Below are 23,055 nucleotides of genomic sequence, written 5' to 3' on the forward strand. Positions count from 1 at the left end.
CTGTGGGCTCCCCAAAGGCATCTGGTGGGCCACGGTGTGAAAAAGGATGCTGGACTAGATGGATCTTCTTGGGCCTGATCCAGCAGGGCTGTTCTTAGGTTCTTATACACTTCTTTACATGACCATGTAAAGAAGTGTTTTTTGGACGTGTGTGAGTTAAAAACCCAGTTGGAGGAGGGGACAGTTATCGTGCAGAGTGCGGGCTCCAACAGCGTGATTTGCTCAGTCCGAGTGCCAGAGGCTGCGCCTGCCTCCCCCCCCCAATCCCTTTCCCCTCCTCCAACCTAGCTTAGAACTCACAGACCTCGGAAATCGGGCACACACCCAGATAGCTCCCAAAACTGAGTAGGACGCTTTGGGTGTGGATGGGGCCCTGGGCCCTGAGCATCGTCGCCACCAATGTGTCCTCTGCCCCCTGGTAATTTGGTGGTTGGAGGCAGTGTTGCCTCTAACAGGGATTCCCAGATGTTGTTGACCACAACTCCCAGCATCCCCCAGCCAAAGCCAGGGATTCTGGGAGTTGTAGTCAACAACATCTGGGAATCCCTGTTAGCGAGAACACTGGTTGCAGGTGTTTTGTAGCGGTTCCTCTCGCAGATGGGTACTCGCTTCTGGGTGCGGATGAAGCCAGTGCACAGCAGATGAGGCCTTTCACATCCCTGTGATTTCCTTTCAGGAGCTTCTCAGCCACTCTTCGGATCGGCTGGAAAAGCAGCAGCTGAAGGAGGCCTTGGAAGCAATGCAGGTAGGAACTCCTCTGGGGTGCCTAGGAGTCTATCGTCCCTAGGACCAGGGCCATATGTGGAACTGGAGGGCCCCCTTGGTTGGCTCAACTCAACCACTCTCTCACTCCATGCATCCACCTAACACCTGGTAAGGGCTCCTTTAATCCCCTCCTCTTCCCCAGAGTGAACAGAAGAGAAGGCATCTCCCTATGCTGGATTATTATGAGGATCGGGCATCCATCTGCCTTGCATGCCCAAGGTCCCAAGTTCAATCCCTGGAGGAGATGGGAAAAACCCCTTCATGAAACCTTGGAAAATGGGAGGTGACCTGGTCTTGTGGTTGCAAGCATGGGATGAATGTCCCTGTTGCTAAGCAGGGTCTGCCCTGGTTTGCATTTGAAAGGGAGACTACATGTGTGAGCACTGCAAGATCTACCCCTCGGGGGATGGGGCCGCTCTGGGAGGAGCATCTTCCTGCTTGCATGCAGAAGGTTCCAAGTTCCAAGAAGAAGAGACTCCTGTCTGCAACCTTGGAGGAGCCGCTGCCAGTCTGGGTAGACAATCCTGATCCAGATGGACCAAGGGTCTGACTCAGGAGAAGGCAGCTTCCTATATTGCTGTTAAGGTGGGGTTTCTCGACCTCAGGTCTCCACGAAGTTGCTGACCTGCAACTCTCATTGTTGGAGTTGGAGTCCAGCAGCATCTGGGGACCCAAATTTGAGAAGCCCGGAATAAAGAGATTCCATGATCAGCTTATGCGGGATCTCAGGAGTCCCCTGGGCACAGTTCGAAATGCCCTAAGGCAATGTAACTGAGGTGCATCCGCTGAAGACACGGCTTTGGAGAGTGGCGTTGGACGCTCCCGGCTTGCCCGATTAGGCTTTCTGTTTGGTTTTCCTTACTAACCGTTCCTGCCAGGAAGTATCCGAAACCAGAGGAGAGCGTGACGTTATGAGTATTGTCACTTGGGCTTGTGATGATCATCTGCGATTAATCTCTCGTCCCTCAGAAAGCCGTGGAAGGTCCGTCCCCCAGGGCTTTCCTTTGAAAACCCTGCGCCCCCTCGGATCTAATCCAAGCTGACAGGATGGAGATTCGAGGGGGGAAGGAGACAGAGAGCGCCAAGGAAACAGGCAGCTTGGGCACCTCACTTGAGACGGGAGGGGACGTTTGGGAGAGTCTCTCTCCAGTCCAGATTCAGGTGGCAGCCATGACAGTTGGACGTTTGGGCTTTGCTTAGAGCGCCAGAGAATAGCTTGGCATTTTTGTGCCGTCCTGATCTTTTCACGCAAGTACGAGTGTGTTTTGACTTTGGGATTTGAGAGTGGTTGTCTGGTCTGGTGCGTTGCTGAAGGGATTTGAACCCAGGGCCTGGGGGCTATGGAGGGGGGCACCACTACATGGCTGGTGACAAGGACAGCCCGGATTCTCACTAAGCAGGCCGCAGCCCAGACTCCATGCAATCCTCACGTGGGCAGGGGGGGGGATGGATATTCTGTTCCAAGGGAGCTTGGATTCTACATGGTAGCAAGCATGAATGGTCCCCTTTGCTAAGCCAGGTGCCTCCTGGTTTGCATTTGAATGGGAGACTCCATGTGTGAGCACTGGAAGATGTTCCCCTTAGGGGATGGGGCTGCTCTGGGAATTGCACCTGCATGCAGAAGGCTCCAGGTTCCCTCCCTAGCAGGACTGAGAGAGACTCCTGCCTGCAACCCCGGAGAAGCCAATAGCAGAGACTTGGCAGAGTTGCATGCCTGCCGCCAGCAGGGCCCGATTCAGAGGAGGCGAGTCCTGCAGAGATCCCACGGGCCGCCCCTTCAGTGGGTTGGTGCTTTGGGCTCTGGAGAATTTTTCACAATTGAACTGGCGCGTTCCTGAGGGCACAGCAGTAGTTCTCTTCCAGCACACCTGTGGGCCCCTGGCACAGTGCTTCAGAAATGCTGCCATAAAAGATCTAGCAAGTCCCTTGCTGAGGTCTCCTCCTGCGTTCTCATGCAATCTGCTGCCCTCCACTCCACTGCACATCAGGAGAACTGCTGTGTCACATCGGAGGCTGCTTCCCATGACCCTGTCGTGCGCCCCAGCGAGCATGGAAGGCGCAACAGAAGGACCCCTGTTCCTGGCATGCACGCTGTCCATCGGGCGCTAGGGATGTGCAAGCAGGTTCGACGTCAAACCACCCCTGTTCGCGAGTGCTTTGCAAATTTAGATTTTTAAAAATTAAATTTAAAAAACACTGGCGAACCAGGGTGGTTCGACGTCAAACCTGTTTGCACATCCCTAGGGCCCGATGGACAGTGTGCATGCCGGGAACAGGGGTCTTTCTTTCAGCCCATCAGGAGGCTGTTCGCTCTTCTGCTGATGACTACAAGTTACTTGCAGATGTGTAGTCAATAAATCCTGACAGTTGCCTGTATTAGGTCATTGTCACAGCCACGGCCTGAAGGCACGTGATGCCTCAACCTTGCTGAAGATAAGGAAGTCTCTGACTCGTCAGTGCCTGGATAGGGGACCTCCTGGGAAACTTATCAGTTCACTGCCTTGGGCTCCATCATGGAAGAGAGATGGGGGGAAACTGAATGAAAGTGAGAGAAGAAAGCTTTCATCTTCAGGTCACTAAAAGCGCATTTATTCACTCAAGCTTTTCAACTAGAAGTGGGGATTTTCCTTGTGCGAATGTTTTGATGTTTGTTTTGATCTTTTTAATGTTGTTGTAAACCGCCCAGAGATATAAGTTTGGGGCACTGTGCAAACATAATAATAAACGAGTAAAATAAACCAATGAGTTCCTCTCCCTTCGAAGCATGTTTATCCCATGGGGTTCCAGATGTAGGCATCAGTTTGTGTGCCCCCATGGAAATGGACGCTTAATATCCATTTTTGTATTTATTGATTTGATTTCTATACCACCCTTCCAAAAATGGCTCAGGGCGGTTTACGTGAAAAACACGAAAATCAATTAACTGTTAAGATCGAAAACTGTAAAAACAACATAAAACCATTATTAAAACAATTAAAACAGTTTTTAAGACCCTGGAAAACCAGGCCAAACCTTTACAGTTTAAAAAGAGTTTTTAAAAACCCTGGAAGGCCAGGCCAAACCGGTTTTGAGGGCTCTCCAGATGGTCCAGAAGGCCAATAATGAACTCAGAATACGGATATCTGCCGGGAACACATTCCACAGCCCAGGAGCAGCTACAGAGAAGGCCCACCTCTGAGTCACCACCAGATGTGTTGGTGGCAACCAGGGGTGCTTTCTATCAGCTCCGGCTGATACACCAGCTGCGCCTGTTTCTCGAGATCAATGACCTCAAAACTGTGGTACATCTGCTGGTCACCTCCAGACTGGACTTCTGTAATGCGCTCTACGTGGGGCTGCCTTTGTACATAGTCTGGAAACTTCAGTTGGTTCAGAACGCAGCAGCCAGGTTGGTCTCTGGGTCATCTCGGAGAGACCATGTTACTCCTTTACTGATGGAGTTACATTGGCTGCCAATAGGTTTCCAGACAAAATACAAAGTGCTAGTTATAACTTACAAAGCCCTAAACGGCTTAGGCCCTGGGTACCTAAGAGAGCGTCTTCTTCGTTATGAGCCCCACCACCCATTGAGGTCATCTGAGGAGGTCCGTCTCCAGTTACCGCCAACCCGTTTGGTGGCTACGAAGAGACGGGCCTTCTCGGTCGCTGCCCCGAGATTGTGGAATGCGCTCCTTGCTGAGATATGATCCTCCCCATCTCTGTCAATTTTCAAAAAATACCTGAAAACCCATCTTTTCACCCAAGCTTTCTCAGCTTCCTAAATTGGGGGGGGGGTTAATTTCTGGTTTATTTTAAAATTCAAAACCCGATTTCGGGGTTTTTAATCACTGTAATTGTTTAATTGTTGTTTTAAAATGTTTTTAAATTGTTAATTGTCATATTGTTTTTTAAATTTGTTTTAGCTCTTTACTGTTTTAGTGGTGTGTTTTAATTGTAAACCGCCCTGAGCCATTTTGGGAGGGCAGTATGCAAATCAAATAAATAAATAATGATAAATAAATAAATAAACTGAAGACGGACCTCTTCAGATGACCTTAATGTGCGGTGGGGATCGTACCAAAGAAGGCGCTCTCATATTAATGTCTTTGCAGCCAGAAAATCCGGGCACAACCAGATTCCTTTGTCTGGTAGACCAGCTCTCTAGGAAGGGTGCTGTGGAAGTGGCAAATTAGAACTGCTACCCAAGCCCAGGCTAGAGTTTCTGGATATCGCTTGCCAACCACAGACTGGAACTGGGCCATTATCTGTGTCCTTCTCTCCTTTTGACTCCAGCACGCATGGGATCCTGCCAGATTTTGAAGGTTTAATTGCTGGTTTTTACTTTATTTTCAGGACTTGGCCATGTACATCAATGAAGTCAAGCGGGACAAAGAAACGTTGAAGAAGATAAGTGAATTTCAGAGCTCGATAGAAAACTTGGTAGGTTGGGGAAACCACCTCTTCCATCTGCTTGTGAGAGTTTCTAGCCACCACTGGATCTGTGGGGGCAGGGTGCAAGGAGGGGTGTCTTTGGAGGTGCCCTTGGGAAGCGTCGGCTCCACCTGCTGGGTCTACAAGAGGTTCCTGGGGGGGGGCCTCTTTCAAAACTATGCAGGGGAGGGGGTTTGCTTCCTCCTCCTCCTGGATTTCTGCCTCTGAGAGGAGAACTACCAGCTACTTCAGACCAATCCACCTCCTCGCTGTCCTGACTCCTTTCAAACAATCCCGTGCATGTCCGGCACCACCCTGGGACCCCAGAAGTACCCACCTCCTCACAGACTTCCTTCCCCATCATTTCCGTTTGTCCCACACACACACACCCCCAGCGTCTCTGCTTTCTGGCCATCCTCTGCAGGCTCCAGCACCTCCGCTGGGCTGTCCGTGACACTGGCATCACAACACCATCCAGCCATCCGTCAGCCTCTTCCTCTGGGGCTGGGCAAGGAGAAGGAGGGACACCCCGCACTATGCCGCAGGGTGTCACAGTAACACCCTGCTGGCAACGAGCATCCCACTGAATCTCAGGCCTGTTTTGTGTGAGAATCTGGGCGCTTTCTAGCACCAGAATTCTGCTGGAAGCCGAATCCTGCATGTGGCTATAGATGCAACCACATGCCGGATTTGGGACGTTTGCTGGTCTTGTGATAAGTAAAGTGTGCCACCGAGCCGGTGTCGACTCCTGGTACAACACAGCCCTGTGGCTGTCTTTGGTAGAATACAGGAGGGGTTGGCCATGGCCTCCTCCCACACAGTATGAGATAATGATGCCTTTCAGCATCTTCCTATATCGCTGCAGCCTGATATGTTTCCCTTGGTGTGGGAAACATACCAGCGGGGATTCGAACGGCAGACTCTGGCTTGCTAGTCATGTCATTTCTCTGCTGTGCCATTAAGTGGCTGTGGTAGCAAGCATGAGTTGTCCCCTTTGCTAAGCAGGGTCCACCCTGGTTTGCATTTGAATGGGAGACGACATCTGAGCACTGGAAGATCTTCCCCTTAAGGGATGGAGCTGCTCTGGGAAGAGCATCAGAAGGTTCCAAGCTCCCTCCCTGGCAGCATCTCCAAGATCGGGCTGAGAGAGACTCCTGCCTGCAACCTCGGGGAAGCTGCTGCCAGTCTGTGAAGACAATACTGAGTCAGATGGACCAAGGGTCTGACTCGTTAACTCTGACTGAGATTGAGGGACCAATGGCCGCTTCCTAGGTCCCTATGCCCTCAAGCATTCTTGTTTTAATAAAGCTTCACTGGACCAGATAGATTCCAGCTCGAAGAAGTTTTGTCTGCTCCCTGTTCAAATACCAGCTCGTTTTGCTTTCCTCTTTTCGGTAGCCTTTTTTCTTTGGTAGCCTGTTTTCCTCTCTTCCGTACCCTGTTTTCTGGCAGCATTTCTGAGAAAGCTGTTTGTAAAATGGTCTGTCTTAAAACTTACCTACCTTGCCCCACAGCCGGTGAAGTTGGAAGAATACGGGAGGCCGAAGATCGACGGCGAGCTAAAGGTCCGGTCAATAGTGAACAACACGAAGCAGGATCGGTGAGTGGGCAGTTCCCTTTGGGAGGGGAGGGGACCCCCGATTGTTGGGGGTTTTGACACCATTAACCTAGAACTAGGTACCCCTCCCTCACCCTTCCTCCCACCACTACTGTTTAAATTTTAATTTGGGGTGGCGGCAGGAGGGATGAACAGAAGCCAACCGTATTTCCCCTGATGGTGGTCCCTGCAACTTTCCTCAAGTTGTAGCCATTGCTTCTCCCCGCTCAGCATTCCCCTAGAGCAGAGATTATTTTATTTTATTTATTTTAATTTTTTAAAAACATTTATATCCCGCTCTTCCTCCAAGGAGCCCAGAGCGGTGTACTACATACTTAAGTTTCTCTTTCACAACAACCCTGTGAAGTAGGTTAGGCTGAGAGAGAAGTGACTGGCTCAGAGTCACCCAGCAAGTCTCCTGGCTGAATGGGGATTTGAACTCGGGTCTCCCCGGTCCTAGTCCAGCACTCTAACCACTACACCACACTGGCTCTTTGGCCAGCCTGAAGGTTTCTGGCTGTTGTTGGATTTGAGAGGCAGCATGAAGTGTTGGTCTAGGACTGGGGAGACCCGAGTTCAAATCCCCATCCCGCCGTGAAACTCACTGAACAAAACTTCAGCCAGCCACTTTGCTCTCAGCCTAACCTACCTCACAGGGTTGTTGTGAGGATAAATGTGACCATGTGCGGGGCTCTGGGCTCCTTGGAGGAAGAATGGGATATAAATGTAAAGATGAAATGAAATGCCCATCATCACCAGCCACAACCGATTAGCCCCTGTGGTTGGTTTCTGCAGCAAAAATACTTTGAATTACTTTAGAAGAAGTTAGCAAGATTCCAGTAGAATGTCCTGATGTGGGACCTTTTTTTTAATTGGAAACACTTTAGGATTAATAAAATCCCAAATTAATAAAAACCCAAACTCTTTGGGATTAATAGAACAGTGGCACTTTGAGAAAGCATTTCCTGAGCATCTAAATTGGCATAAAAGCATCGACATTAGAACCCTAACCGACACACTGCTAAGAACAGTATTCTGAAGACATTTCTGTTTGGGGCATTACGAACTCCCTAAACCCTACAAATTCTGCATATTTGTGAAAGTAGGGCATCTTAATGGGCACAGTGGGGAAATGCTTGACTAACAAGCAGAAGGTTGCTGGTTCGAATCCCTGCTGGTACCTATATCGGGCAGCAGCGATACAGGAAGATGCTGAAAGGCATCATCTCACACTGCGCGGGAGGAGGCAATGGTCAACCCCTCCTGTATTCTACCCAAGACAACCACAGGGCTCTGTGGGCACCAGGAGTCGAAATCGACCTGACGGCACACTTTACCTTTAGGGCATAACCGCAGTACAAATTTATATCATTTTTGTGCTTTTTGAACCCCTGTAAGTGTACTGCAGACGTGCTATTTGAGGCTGGGTTTTGGCTTTTCTTGTGTGTTTGGCAGGTATTTATTTTTATTTGATAAAGTGGTGATTGTCTGCAAACGAAAAGGCTACAACTACGAGCAGAAGGACATTATTGAACTGCTCTGCTATAAGATGACCGACGACCCCATGAACAACAAGGACATAAAGAAGGTAAGCAACTGGCAGCCATTTGGGGCTAATGTGTGGAGAGACCATTCTCTTGTGGGCAGAGGGAGAGGTCATCCCTTGAGCAATACCAGACATTCCGATCTAAAAGTCCTGGTGGAAACTGCTTGGAAATGCAACCCACCCCCCAAATAGCAACTAGGAAGCTGCTGGATATTGGGTCAGACCCTGGGCCCCTCTAGCTCAGGCTCGTCTCCATTGACTGGCAGTGGCTCTCCAGTAGGGATGTGCATATCGATTCGAATTGATTTGACTCGGATCTGGGTGATTCAAGTAATTCAAATTCAAAATGTATTTTGGAAATTTGATTTGAATTTGATTCGAGAGCCGTTTTGCACTTTTAAAAAACCATCCAGGCCCCCTGGTTGGTTAAAAAAGGTGCCAAAATAGGGTCGAAGTGATTCGAATTTTCAGAATTGGATTCGAATTTGAAACAAAGTTAAAAACCTGTTTTGTGCACATCTCTACTCTCCAAAGTTACAGACAGGAACCTCTCCCAGTCCTGCCTGGAGATGCTGCCAGGGATTGAACCTGGGACCTTCTGCATGTAACTCTACTACTGAGTTACAGCCTCACCCCCAAAGGGGAATATCTTACAGCAGACTGCGCTTACATGTAGTCACCCATCCAAATGCAACCAAGGTGAACCCTGCTTAGCAAAGGGGGCTGTTCATGCTTGCTACCGCAAGGCCAGCTTAATAAACACACCAAAACAAGGGGGGATCTTCCATTTGTAAGAAGCATGTCGCTTTACCGCAAAGAGACGTTCAGCGAGAGTAATAGCACTAACATTAAAGAATGCAGCTGGCTTGGGGCACAACAGAGTTGTTTGGGATTCCCCACACCGGCCAGCCAGCTTTAGAACCCTGGACTTCTCCACACTGGTAACCTCCATTTAACAAACGGTGTCTCCCCTTTCCTTTCCCACGCTGCCCAGCTGCACGGAAAAATGGTAAGCGTTGTCCACATCCTCGGATCTTAGTCTTGTATTGCTGCAGTCTGTTAACGATCAGACGTGGTTTGTCTGGGGCTCTGTGGAGTGTTCCCGGCTCTTGTTTTTTTTAGTCATTTGTATGATCAACCAGCAGCCACCTGATGACACAGCAGGGAAGCAACCTGCCTAGAGAGCAGGAGGCTGTGGGTTCGAATCCCCACTGGTCTGTTTCCCAGACTATGGGAAACTCCTATATCAGGAAGCAGCGATATAGGAAGATGCTGAAAGGCATCATCTCCTACTGCATGGGAGGAGGCAATGGGAAACCCCTCTTGTATTCTACCAAGAGTTTTCTTGGTAGAGTTTTGTGGTCGCCAGGAGTCGACACCAACTCGACGGCACAACTTTCCTTTCCTTTATGACCAACCAGTGGCTGTATCTCCCTGTTGTAGATGGAAGGCTGCAAGACGGGCCATCTAAGGAACTCATGGCAAAAACAAATTTTCAACTAGGGACTGAGGCAGAGGTTCTCAAGCGTGGGTCCCCAGTTGTTGCTGGTCTGCAATGCCATCAACCCCAGCCACAGTGGTTGAAGGGAATGAGTCGGTGTTGATGCATGGTGACCAAAGAGCCCTGTGGTTGTCTTTGGTAGAATACAGGAGGGGTTGACCATTGCCTTCTCCCATGCAGTCTGAGATGATGCCTGTCAGCATCTTCCTATATTGCTGCTGCCCGATATAGTACCAGCAGGGATTTGAACTGGCAACCTCTGGCTTGCTAATCAAGTCATTTCCCTGCTGCGCCATTAGGTGGCTAGACTTCTGCAATATGCTCTGTGTGGGGCTGCCTTTGTATATAGTCGGAAAACTGGAATCATTGCAGAAATGCAGCAGCCAGATTGGTCTCGGAGTGTCCCCAAGAGACCATGTAACACCAATTTGAAAACATATTGGTTGTCCATATGTTTCCGTGCAAAAGAGAAAGTGCTGGTTATTACCTCTAATAACCAGGGTATTTAAGAGAGTGCCTTCTCTGTCATGAATCCTGCTGCTTACTGAGATCACCTGGGGAGGTTCGGTTACAGCTGCTACAGGCTCGTTTGGTGGCGACTCAAGGCCGGGCCTTTTCTGTCTCAGCCCCAGGGCTTTGGAACGTGCTCACTGTCAATATAAGAGCTTCTCCATCTCTAGCTGGCTTCAATAAATCACTGAAGGCACACCTGTTTTCTGTGGCCTTTTACTAAAACTATTTTAACTTCTTCTTCTTCTTTTGTTGTTAAAACTATTTTTAAAATGCTATGGTTTCAAAATTGTTTTGATTGTTTTTGTGGAGCTTTATTTATTGTTTTAAGTTGTGTATTTAGGTGTTAGTTGGTTAGTTAGTTAGTTAGGTGTAAGTTGTGATTTAGGTGTTAGGTGGTCTGTAAATAAATAAATAAATAAACAAACAAACAAACAAACAATCTGGGGATCCAGGCTTGAGGACTCTTGGACTAAGGGACGTAGAGTTTGAAACGAGCAACCAGTTCTGCTTCCCATATGGCAACATGTGACCATGTTTTAACCAATCTCTGCCCAGTTCCCAGTGCCAGAACCCCTTCTGTGCTCATCCCTGCCGCTCTCCTCACCCCCAAAGAAGGCATCCATCCTTCCCAGAGAGGGTGGCCTCCAGCACCCTGGAACATAGGAAACTGCCATATACTGAGTCAGACCATTGTTCTATCTAGTTTGAGTTATCAGAGGGGCCCTTCCGCCGTTTCACCCTGGACCACTTCCTCCACTTTCTCTCTGCAGTGGTCGTACGGTTTCTACCTGACGCACCTTCAGGGCAAGCAAGGCTTCCAGTTCTTCTGCAAGACGGAAGACATGAAGAGGAAATGGATGGAGCAGTTCGAAATGGCCATGTGAGCATCTTGTTCCTGGCTACTGGTGATGGACACACTCAGATCAAGTTGCCAGTCCCCCAAAGAAAGCCCAAACTCCGATCGGTCTTTTTCTTCTTCCCTCTTTTCTGGTCCAGCCACCTATAAAAGGGAACCAGCTACAACCAGCATAAAGCAAACCCAGGGATTATCTATTGCATGATTTGTGCTTTAAAGCACAACCCTGCAACCATTCCAGATCCAGGAACTTTCCAGCCTTTTCATCTGAAACATGGGCACCTCCTTAAATTTTTTAATCTCTATATATTATTTTCACCTTGATTCTGCTTGTTTACCTGTCTTTTCTCTCCCCCGCCTCATTTTTCCATCGAAAAAGATGGCCATAACTAAAGATGTGGATGTTCTGGAAAATGTTTGAATGTCTAGAGAGAACAAATCCAGAAAAAGTTCAGAAAAACTTTCGCATGCAATTTTTTCCTATTCGCATGAAATCTGCATAGAATTGCTATGCCAATTCTATGCCAATTTTCTGGATGCCCTAAATATATTGTAATCTGACTTGGCATCTTGTTTGACTTGTGTATTTCCTTTTCTCTTTTTAAGGCACCATATTACCTTCCTGTTCACAAATTAATAAAACAAATAGAGGTCACTCACACAATCGAAAACTGTGTTCTACCCAGGTTTGGGAACTCTGTGTACTCCCAATTTTTGATTGTGTGAAAGCAAGGTTAGAGGGAAACCTGGGTAGAAGTGATTGTGTGGAAGCAAGGTGGGAGAAAAAGCTACCCAGGTTTCCCTCCAACCTTGCTTCTACACAATCAGAAATTGGGAGTACACACAGCTCCCAAACCTGGGTAGAACACAGTTTTCGATTGTGTGAATGACCTCATACTGTATTTAGCTGAATCCAAGACTGGGTTTATTCCAAGGCCTTTTGATGTTAGAAATCAAGGCATCATCTTAAATTCAGAGTCGTCTTGCTTTCGGGGGAATACAGTATGTACCCTCACACATGCTTCCTAAGGTTAATCACCCGGGAAACATTAATTACAACTTGAAATGGCCAAGCTTGCCTCATATTACATAGTGCATCTGTTCGTTGTTATTAATGAAGCAATAAATTCTTAGAAACGGAAAATTTCCAACCCCACATCTCTGGTTGTAGCACCACTGTGAGGGCAGGGGGAGGGATCTACAATATGTATGATTGTAACCTACTTGTGTGTAACAGCCCTACCAGTTGAAGACCAGTGAGCTGTAGAGCTTAGAGTGGCATTCTAGGCCCAGGGAGATCTGAGTTCAAATCCCTGTTCATCCACGAAAGCTCACTGGGTGACGCTGGGCCAGTCACTTCTCTTCAGCACATCCTACCTCGCAGGGTTGTTATGAAGATCAACACAGCCATGTACATTGCTCTGGGCTCTTTGGAGGAAGATTGAGATATAAATGTAGTTACTTGTTTACTACATTTATATCTCGCTTTTCCTCCAAGAAGCCCAGAGCAGTGTACATGGCTGTGTTTATCTTCACAATGTATGTTTAGGTTTATCTTCACAACGTTTTTTATTAGTCCATGTGTTTGTAATGGATCAGATTAGATCATCATAGATGCTGATCCTCTGGGCAGCCACGTAGAAGTTTTAGAGTTGCAAAATGCATGATAAGCAGTTGAAAGTGGACATGGGGACAGAGTGCTATCATTTTTCTTGTGGCTCATTCTCTGCCTTCCTCTTGTGAGCAGGTCCAACATTAAGCCGGAGAAAGCCACTGCAAACAACCACAGTTTCCAGATGTACACGTTTGAGAAGACGACCAACTGCAAAGCCTGCAAAATGTTCTTAAGGTGAAAGGCTGCTTTTCCGGCTGACCATTCGTCCAGATCAGCCATTTTCAAACTTCTTTTCCTGCAAGCCAGCTGAAGGCAACCATGACTCAGAAGAGTAATGTAATCTCATAAGCGTTTCCATGAATTTGCACCAGCATTTCCCCAGAACCTTCAGGGCTTATCGGCTGTGTTTGGTGACCTGTGTCTCCCCTGCTGTCAGGGAGAAAAACATTCTCATTAGTTGGATGCTTTCAGATCTGTGGCCTTGTGTACAGGGTGCGCAACCTTAAATTTGGCATTTGCAGGAGAACCCTATTATTAGCGGGGGTTCCGTTCCACGGGGAAGAGGGGGTATGGATAGCGAATCCACAAATAATGGGGCATTAGGGCAATGGGAATCGGGTGGTTAGGTTCCTGGATGCCAAAAATCAGCCCCAAATTGGCCCAAAATGGTGGGTTTTGCCCCATCACCTTCCAGTTACCCCCAAATGGCCCCTCAAGATGCCCTACCATATCCTGCTTTACTGCACTCTTGCCCATGGGACCGAAAATCGCCCCGAAGTCACGTTTGTTGCCTCCAGTTTGAGCCATGAAATGGCACCCGATATCTCTGGCAGTCAAAATGGCGACTGGAAATGGCCTCTGAGGTCATTTCCGGCCACTCCAACCCGTGGACCCCTTTTTCTCTGTTTCCCCCCCACATATACTGAAGTCGGGTGCTAATTACCCAACCACAGATACGTGAAACCCCAAGTGCTGGACCAGCAAAGAGCGAGTTGGTCCTGTGTTGGAAGGAAGCTGCTAGTCCTATAGCTAGATGACTTTGGTTAGGTTACTTGAAAAACGTGGTGGATGATATTTTAAGATGGGATTTTCCAACCTGTGGCACTCCAGGCAGAGGCATATCTAGGGGAAATAGTGCCTAGGGCAAGCACTGAAATTGCGCCCCCTGTCCAAACATCTGACACCCATCTGATTCTCTGTACATAGTGCCAAACTGAATATGTGTACAGTGACTTATATTATATTAATTTTTTTTAAAAAAAATTTAAAAAATTAAAAAATTAATTAAATTTTTTTACCTGTAGCCCCTTCGGGGGGCTTCCTAAAGGCTGTGGGGGGGGTCTGCAAAGGTTTCCCCTCCCCTCTCTGGCCTCTAGGGCCTCGCAGGGACCATTTCAGCATGTGCAGTGGCCATTTTTTTTTAAAAAAAAATTTTTAAATGGCCACTGAAAATAAAATGGCGATTGTGCATGCTCAAATGGCCTCTGTGAGGCCTGGCATGGCCTAGGGCCTCACAGAGGCCATTTGAGCATGCGCAGTGGCCATTTTGTTTTCAGCAGCCATTTTAATTTTTTTTTATTTTAGAAAAATGGCGCCCCCCTTCAAGTGGCGCCCGGGGCACGTGCCCTGCCTGCCCTACCCCTAGATATGCCCCTGACTCCAGGTGTTGCTGAACTACAACTCCCATCGGCTCCTTGATTCAAAGCTGGTGACTGAGCTGGCCTACCCCTCCTCCAGAGTAGCCCCATTGGGAGGGAGCCCCACAGCAGTCCGGCAAAGCCCTTCACCTCAGTGCTCGATTTTGTTCCTGACACAGGGTTGCGTCTGCTTCTGGGGTCTAAGAGGTGATCGAAGGGGTCTCAGGGACACGTCAGGAGCCTTGTTGGAAGGAGTGGGCACCACTCCAAGGCTCCTCCTAGTGGGCAATTGCAGGAGAGGTGAGAAACCCTAGCTACTTAGCTTTGCCAAGGGAGCGTTCATTGGGGCTGTGGGTCTTGGCTGGGGCATGCTCCTCCTCCAAGATGGTCTCCCCCACCCCCCAGTTGGAGTTCAGGTGGATAGTGACACTTTGCAGCTTTTGCACCAGTTCTTCAGCTACTGGTGTCTCGGCAACAGTAGTGTCTTTAAGGATTGTTTGTACACATTTGGAGTATTGTATAGAATTCCGGTCGCCATCTCTTAAGGAGGACATTGCAGAACTGGGAAAGGTGCAGGAGAAGGCAACCAAGATGAACAGGGGCCTGGAGCACCTTCCTGATGAGGCAAAGCTGTAGCATCTGGGGCTCGTTTTTGGTTTGGAAAAGAGGCAACTACAGGGAGCCATGATAGAGGTGTACAAAATCATGCATAGAGTAAAGAGAGTGGACAGAGAAACCTTTTCTCCCTCTCTCACAGTACTAGAACCAGGGCTCACCCCATGAAACTGAAGGTTGGGAAATTTAGCACCGACAAGAGGAAGTACTTTTTCACACTGCACATAATTAATCTATGGAATTCTCTGCCACGGGATGTGGCGATGGCCACCAGCTTGGATGGCTTTAAAAGGGGCTTGGGGAAATTCAAGGAGGACAGGTCTACTATTCTGAAGGCGGTCGACCACCTCCAGCCTCAGAGGCAAGATGCCTCCGAATCCCAGTTGCAGGGGAGCAACAGCAGGAGAGAGGGCAGGCACATATCTCTTGCCTGTGGTCATCTCAGAGGCATCTGGTGGGCCACCATGTGAAACAGGATGCTGGACTAGGTGGGCTTACTTGTGACTGATCCAGCAGGGCGGTTCTTATGCTCGGATGTGTAGCATGCATAGAGTTGGCAGGTCCTTTATTTCCAGAAGGAGCCGTGTTTCAGTCTAGGGGCTTCTCATGGCCCCAGAATTCCTACCCCTCTGGGCCATCCTTTCCAATGCAACTTGTGCAACTGCTCAGTAGATTTTGCTCTTATGCTCTAGTGCAGGGGTGGGGAACCTTGGCACTCCAGCTGTTTTTGAACTACAACTCCCATCATCCCCAGCCACAATTATTGTGGCTGGGGATGGTGGGAGTTGTAGTTCAAAAACAGCTGGAGTGCCAAGGTTCCCCACCCCTGCTCTAGTGTGTTGGTAATTTGCTAAATAGCCTGTGCTGTTCTCATTAGGCAGGCAAATGTATCATTAAGCTGTTCTCTGTGAATGCAAAATAACATATTTGACTGCTTGTGAGTGGATGTCTTTGGGGGAGATGTCCCTGAACGCCGCAAGATAATGGGTAACTATAAAAACCTTAACAGCAGGCTGAGCTATAACCTTCCAAGAAAATTACATTGATATTTTAGGGAACGTCTATGCTTCCCTTCGGTTCTAGTCTCCCAGGGCAGCACATATGAAGAGATTACAAAATGACTGGATGGATACAGTGCAGTATCCAACACCAGAATCCTCAGACAGCAGTGTTAAATGCTATAGGAACATAAGAAGCTGCTGTATACGGAGTCAGACCTTTGGTCCACCTAGCTCAGGATTGTCTACACAGACTGGCAGTGGCTGAGTCTCTCTCAGCCCTATCTTGGAGAAGCCAGGGAGGGAACTTGGAACCGAAGGGGAATATCTTACAGTGCTCGTGCTTCTAGTCTCCCTTTCATATGCAACCCGTGCAGAGCGTAAGGCTGTTGGCCTTTAAGAGAGCCCTAAAAACTTACTTGTTTTGCCTGGTCTTCCAAGGTTTTTAAACTGTTGCAATGACAGGAGACCTGGTGTGAGAGGAGAGATGGTCTTGTGGTAGCAAGCATGACTGGTCCCCTTTGATAAGCAGGGTCCGCTCTGGTTGCATATGAATGAGAGACTCCATGCGTGAGCACTGTAAGATATTCCCCTCAGGGGATGGAGCTGCTCTGGGAAGAGCAGAAGGTTCCAAGTTCCGTCCCTGGCAGCATCTCCAACGAGATAGGGCTGAGAGAGAGAGACTCCTGCCTGCAACCTTGGAGAAGCCGCTGCCAGTCTGTGAAGACAATACTGAGCTAGATGGTCTGACTCAGTAGATGGCAGCTTCCTCTGTTCCTAATCTAGCTAGCAACTTGGCAGGCAGAAGGAGTCGTGTTTCAGTCTAGGTGTTCTTCACGGCTCCAGAATTCCTAACCCTCTGGGTCATCCTTTTCAATGCCACTTGTGTAACTCTTTGTGCAATTCGTTGTTCAAAAAAATGTGATTTTAGAATGATGTGTTTTCCTTTCTTTTCTTCATGAAAAAATATTTTAATACGAAAACACAATATAGTTATAACCAAGAATATATTATACAATTATAGCAAAGAAAACAAAGAGCAAGGGATTTTTAATCTCCAAAAGTAATAGCAGAATCTGTCGTTGTACAAATTTGTCTGCTTCAGTTTGATCTCCTAAAATAAGCTAGAGCGTAATGTCTTTTTGTTGAGATGACTCAGATTCCATAGGGCAGTGGTTCACAACGTTAGGTCTCCAGATATTGTCAGACTACAACTCCCATGATCCCCAGCCACAATGGCCAAGTGTCTGGGGATGATGGCAGTCCAATCAGGCTGGAAACCCCTTCTGGGAAATGCTTCTCTTGCCAGGCTTCCTAAAACAATTCCCTGCAGCAAGAGATGGTGAACAGGTTTTTAAAGGAGATTCATAATGGCAAAGCATAATTTCGACCCTTGTGCCCGTGATAAACCAAAAATTGCTGTGCAGTGTTGAAAGAGGCTATAACAATCACTGGCACTGACTGGTAGCAACTCGAACCAGGTCGGGAACTCATCTTTCCCAGTCCTACTGAGAGGCGCAGAATGGAATCTGGGCTGTGCTGTATGCCAAGGAAGCCTTCTGCCAGGAAAGCTGTTATTTATCCCCATAATCTATGCATGTGTAGAGCCTTCTGCAGAGGCAGCACTGTGGTCCATCTAGCTTAGTATTGTGAGTGGCAGCAGCAACCCAGGATTTCAGATGGGTTTTTTCTAGGCCTTCCTAGGAGGCACCAAAGTGGGTTGGGTGGCAGGGTCCCATGGGTGCCACCCAACCCCCAAAGGAATCAGGCAAAGGGGTGAATTTTTATGTTGTGGGTTCTCGATTGTGAAATAACTTTTTCATAGGGAATACCTTTGAAGACATTTTTTTCAATGGCGAGTCGAATCCCCAAATCGAATCGAGCTCGAATCTAGGGCGATTCGACTCGACCTCAAATCTGGTCAGTATCTCCAAGGGTGATTCGGTTTGAGGTCAAATCACTCGAATCGCCCAGATTTAAGTCAAATCGATTCAGCCACGGATGGATTCAGACATCTCTAATTATTCATCTCCACAATTGGTGCACATGTGCAACCTTCTACAGAGGCAGATTTGTGGTCCATCTAGCTTAGTATTGTGACTGGCAGCAGTTCCCCAGGGTTTCAGACAGGTTTCCTCCAGGCCTTCCTGGAGATGCAAAGCAGGTGTGCTACCACTGAGCCATGGATGTTCCTGATGAACACAAGAAGCTGCCTCCTAGCAAGACTGACCCTTGGTCCATCCAGCTCAGCATTCTCTCCTCTGATTGGCAGCAGCTCTCTGAGATTTGAAGTCTCTCTCAGCCTACTCTGGAGATGTTGCCAGGGAGTGAACCCTGGAACCTTCGGCATGCACAGCAGATGCTCTACCACTGAGCCTACCATCCCCACTAGCTAGACGCCGTATGATTTGCCAGGCTAAGACGCGGCACACCTGTGCAAGGCCTTAGCTCAAAGGCAGGCATCCAGCTGGCAAGAAGCAGTGCCACCCAATGTTGCTGAGGCTTTTTTAACCGCACAGAAGGGTGCGTAGGGGTGGTCATCTCTCCCATTTCTTTCTCCGCAGGGGGACGTTCTACCAGGGCTACCAGTGCACTAAGTGCAAAGTGGGGGCACACAAGGAGTGCCTGGAGGTCATCCCGCCTTGCAAAATCAGTAAGTTATCTCCGTGCAGAAGCTGCCATAGGCCCACGTCAACTGGCACGTGGTAGCAAGCGTGTGCTTTTCATGGGGTCTGGAGGGCTGTTCTCTGGGGCCCAGGCTTGGGTGGTGGGTTCCTCTTTGGACAGGGACTCCTCTGGATCGGAGCTGGATGAGCCCCAGTGGACAGTGGCTGACCTCCTGACTAAACTACTCCTGAGTAGTCCTATTGGAATTAAGTAGTCCTTTGGAGTAAATTAGTCTGGATGTCCGCCATTTTCTCCTGGGCACTGATCCATTTCAAGGCTGCGCCAAAGTCTCCACTGAGGCAGGCATCTGGGAGGGACACAGTCCTCTCACAGCTGAAAGAGGTCAGGACCAGAGTTTCCCTGCAAAAGGGATTCCCAGATGTTGCCGACTCCAACTCCCATCATCCCCCAGCCTTCAGCATTGTGGCCTGGGGTGATGGGAGTTGGAGTCGGCAACATCTGGGACCCAAAGTTGAGAATGAGTTAACAAATTGCTCTATCATGAAACTAAAACTGTGGCTTTTAACAACTGTTTTGGATGTTTTCATTCCTGGTTTGATTTATGTTGTGTTTGCTGTAAATCACTCAGAGGCGTGAGTTTGGGGTGATAGGCGGAAATACTAAACAAACAAAGAAGGGCAGGTCCCTGCTCTGAGGAGCTTACAGTGATAAAGTAAAGTTGTGCCATCAGGTCGGTGTCGACTCCTGGCGACCACAGAGCCCTGTGGTTGACGTTGGTAGAATACAGGAGGGGTTGGACATTGCCTCCTCCCTCACAGTGTGAGATGATGCCTTTCAGCATCTTCCTATATTGCTGCTGCCTGATATAAGTGTTTCCCATAGTCTGGGAAACAGAGCAGCAGGGATTCAAACTGGCAACCTTCTGCTTGTTTGTCAAGTCATTTCCCCGCTGCGCCATTAGGTGGCTTGGATGGTGGTTGGGAGGAGACAAAAATGAGAGAAAAGAGAAGGAAAAGGAAAAGGTAATAAGCAACAGGGAAGGAGAAGGACTGGAGGGGCCAGAATCAACAAGGGGAATAAGCAAATACAGGTAGACACCAGCCCACCTCTGCCGTTTGGGCTCCCTCACGAGGTTCTGAGTTCCAAAAGTTACTGGAAGAGTCTCAGCATGCCCAGCAAAGAGAAGAGTGAGATGGTTTTAAATATGTGTATTGGTTACATATATTTACATATTTGTGTGTATGTTTGATTTTTAGGTTCTCCTGCAGACCAGGTAAGCTGCACAGACTTTTATTGCTTCCTCTTCAGGAAGCATTAAATGAGTGGCTGGTAGTAGCTACGACCCTCTTGTTTCAGTTCATTTTTTGTGTCGGGTGGTGGGGGGATGTAATGGGGGTGTGGGTGGAGAAAAGAGCAAAGCGGTCTTCAGCCTTTTGTCCCTGACGTCCTTTCTGATGGGCCCCAAACCCCAAGGAGGTGAACCTCAACAAGTGCTGAAGGGAATCCCTTTCTTTGTTCACATGGACATAGGAAGCTACCTTTGCTGAGTCGGGCTCTTGACCGGCATCAGCTTCCTGCAGACAGGTTTTTCACGGCCTCCCTGGAGATGCTCCCGGGGATTGAATTTGGGACCTTCTGTGTGTAAAGCAGATGCTCTGCCCCTGAGTTACGGCCCCAGTGAAGCCCGTGGGACTTGAGGCGTGCTGGAGACAGACAGCCTGCACGGCTCTGCGCACACCCCGCGCCCTGAGTCACTCCGTTCCCGTGGCTCTTCCGTGCATTTTACTTGTCATCAGAACACGGGGCAAATCTGAACTGATGTTGTCATGGCAAGCACATGTGGTGGCAGAGAGAGTGCTGAACAGAACTTTAACACTCTCTTTCTCTCTTTCTCTTGCAGGATTCTTTGAACATAGGTGAGGCTGCTGCTTGAATCGTCTTTTCATAGTTATTGCCGTTATTCTGTTTCAGAATGAATGAATGAATGATGAATGAATGATAATAATAATAATAATAGTAATAAATAAACATACAACTTTATTTGTTAGCTGCCCCATAACAAACTGTTGTCTGGGCAGCTCACAACATATCATTATAACATCAAATAAAAGCGCATAACACATGAAATCACAACCCAAGAAGAAGAAAAATACTAAATACTATATACAGTACAGAACAACTGAAAACCCTTTTTAAAAATCAGTTTTAAAAATCAAATATCAAAATGTAAAAGGCCTGAGTGAACAAAAAGGTCTTTGCCTGGCGTCTAAAAGAACAAAGGGATGAAGTCAGGCGAACTTTATTGGGGAGGCTACATTAATCTGTGAACCGGGTGCAACCACCGAAAAGTTCCTCACCTTGTTTGGCAAGGGTATTTGGTGCAGGGCTTCTTAAGAAGATCTTAAGTTCTGATTTGGAACATATGGGGCAAGGCGCTCTCTCAGGTAACCCTGGGGATACCTGGGGAAATGGTTACCATTGTTTGTTATGGTATATTTAAGAGAACATCTTCTCCCCTATAAGCCCCATCACCCATTGAGATCATCTGGGGAGGTCCGTCTGCAGTTGCCACCAGTTTGTGGCAAAAAGAGCCACAAAATGGCTCCGCACTCCAAAATGGCACCTGGAAATGACACTGAGAGCCGGGTCTCATGATCAGAGTGTGTGGGGAGGGAGCCCTTGGCGGCCGGATCGGCTGCCCACACAATTGCCGGCTACGTGATGGAGCTGGCAGGGGCTGGGGAGCTCAGGGGCCTCGTGGCCCTGGAAGCCCCAGTATGCCCTGCGCAAGCATACTGGGGGGACCCCCGGAGCCGGGAGGCAGCTTTTTGCCTTCCCTCCAGGGGTCTACTCCTGAGTAGCTGTGGCATGGAGCCGCGCCATGGCTACTCAAGATCGGATGACCCGGGTTTGCTGCGCGCTCGCTCCGCAAACCCAGTCTAAGTGGAGGGCTAAAAAAGCGGGCTAGCCACTTGTAAGCCACTGGGCTCACCTGCAAGCCCGGTGGTTTACACAGCCAGCCAAAATCGGGCTAGGCTCTCCTAGCCCGATTTTGGCTGGTCGTGAGAATAGCCCCTGAAAGTCATTTCTGGCCACTCAGGAACTGTGGGTAGGTGAAAATAGCCCATTTTTGGTGCCACGGATAAAGGAACCAGGTCTTTAAGACCCGTCTGCCATACAGGAAACCACATCCCGTGAGGGCCTCTTGTATTGGCTTTAAGAAACGCTGCCACCTCCCCTGGTGGCGCAGTGGTAAAACTGCCGCCCTGTAACCAGAAGGTTGCAAGTTCGATCCTGACCAGGGGCTCAAGGTTGACTCAGCCTTCCATCCTTCCGAGGTCGGTAAAATGAGTACCCAGAATGTTGGGGGCAATATGCTAAATCATTGTAAACCGCTTAGAGAGCTCCGGCTATAGAGCGGTATATAAATGTAAGTGCTATTGCTATTGCTAATTGTCTTGGTTACTCATTGCAAAGGGTGCTTGTTTAAAATAAGTCTTGTAGGACATAAAGATTTCCCAGTCTTGAAGGCTTTTCTTGTCTGTAAAAACTCAGAAGAATTTGAATTCTTCTCGGAATCTCAATTAGATATATAACTCTCACTGGTCTTTATCCTTCAGAGCACAAAACGTCTCTCTTACCAGTAGCTGTTCTGTGAGGGATCTTCCCTCTTGGCTGAAGAAAGTCCTTTTAAGCTATATTGCTAAACCTTTCCACTTAGTATTTCAGTTTAATAATCCGTCTTGTCTCTTTGTTAATTTGGATCATTTTATTTAAGAAAATAAAAGTTTAAAAGGGAGGGGGACTCAGAAGAGATGACGCCGCGGCTCTTTTCCGGCTTCATTCTAGGGCCCAAAATGGTGGCGGTTCAGAATTACCACGGCAACCCGGCTCCTCCAGGAAAACCGGTGCTAACCTTTCAGACCGGAGAAGTGATTGAGCTGCTGAGAGGGGACCCGGAGTCACAGTGGTGGGAGGTGAGTGCCCACAACGGGCTGTACCGAAGGCGGGGAAATACGGACTCCGCCATCCTCTCCGGCCAATCAGAATCATTGCCAGGCCTCAGCAGGGGTGGGCGTCTGGCTGGCTGCCCCCAGGGGCCAGAAGCGGCTGAGATTGAAAGCAGCAAGCAACGATTGGAAGGTCCTGAGCAAGACCAAGGGAAGAGGAAACAGTTCAGGCAGTTTCCTCGCCTCAGAGATAAGTTGGCATCATAGGCTCATCGAATTTTAGAACTGGGAGAGAGGATTTTAGAATTTTAGAATTTCAGTTTTAAAATTGGAAGGGAGTTGGGATGTTTCCTAGTTCACCTCAGTGCAGGGAACTGTTACAGCGCCCCTGCCTGTCCAGCCTCTGCTTTAAACCTCCAGCGAA

At 48.4% G+C, this 23,055-nt stretch overlaps 1 protein-coding gene across 7 annotated transcripts in view; it reads left to right on the forward strand.

Annotated features, from left to right (window-relative positions):
- The window catches only part of VAV2 (vav guanine nucleotide exchange factor 2), a 268,700-nt gene that overhangs the window by 229,688 nt on the left and 15,957 nt on the right, over nt 1-23,055 (forward strand). For 4 of the 7 annotated variants that reach the window (XM_053282181.1, XM_053282176.1, XM_053282178.1 and 1 more), the window contains 11 exons: nt 677-745; nt 5,098-5,184; nt 6,690-6,775; nt 8,228-8,360; nt 9,313-9,327; nt 11,103-11,212; nt 12,936-13,037; nt 18,618-18,706; nt 19,938-19,954; nt 20,582-20,597; nt 22,531-22,658. In XM_053282181.1, the coding sequence (XP_053138156.1) occupies nt 677-745; nt 5,098-5,184; nt 6,690-6,775; nt 8,228-8,360; nt 9,313-9,327; nt 11,103-11,212; nt 12,936-13,037; nt 18,618-18,706; nt 19,938-19,954; nt 20,582-20,597; nt 22,531-22,658 (852 nt within the window). The remainder of the gene's footprint in view (nt 1-676; nt 746-5,097; nt 5,185-6,689; nt 6,776-8,227; nt 8,361-9,312; nt 9,328-11,102; nt 11,213-12,935; nt 13,038-18,617; nt 18,707-19,937; nt 19,955-20,581; nt 20,598-22,530; nt 22,659-23,055) is intronic. The other 3 variants (XM_053282177.1, XM_053282179.1, XM_053282182.1) reach the window with 1 other exon arrangement.

This window comes from Hemicordylus capensis, chromosome 17, assembly GCF_027244095.1.
Source record: "Hemicordylus capensis ecotype Gifberg chromosome 17, rHemCap1.1.pri, whole genome shotgun sequence".
Classification (NCBI taxonomy): Eukaryota; Metazoa; Chordata; class Lepidosauria; order Squamata; family Cordylidae; genus Hemicordylus; species Hemicordylus capensis.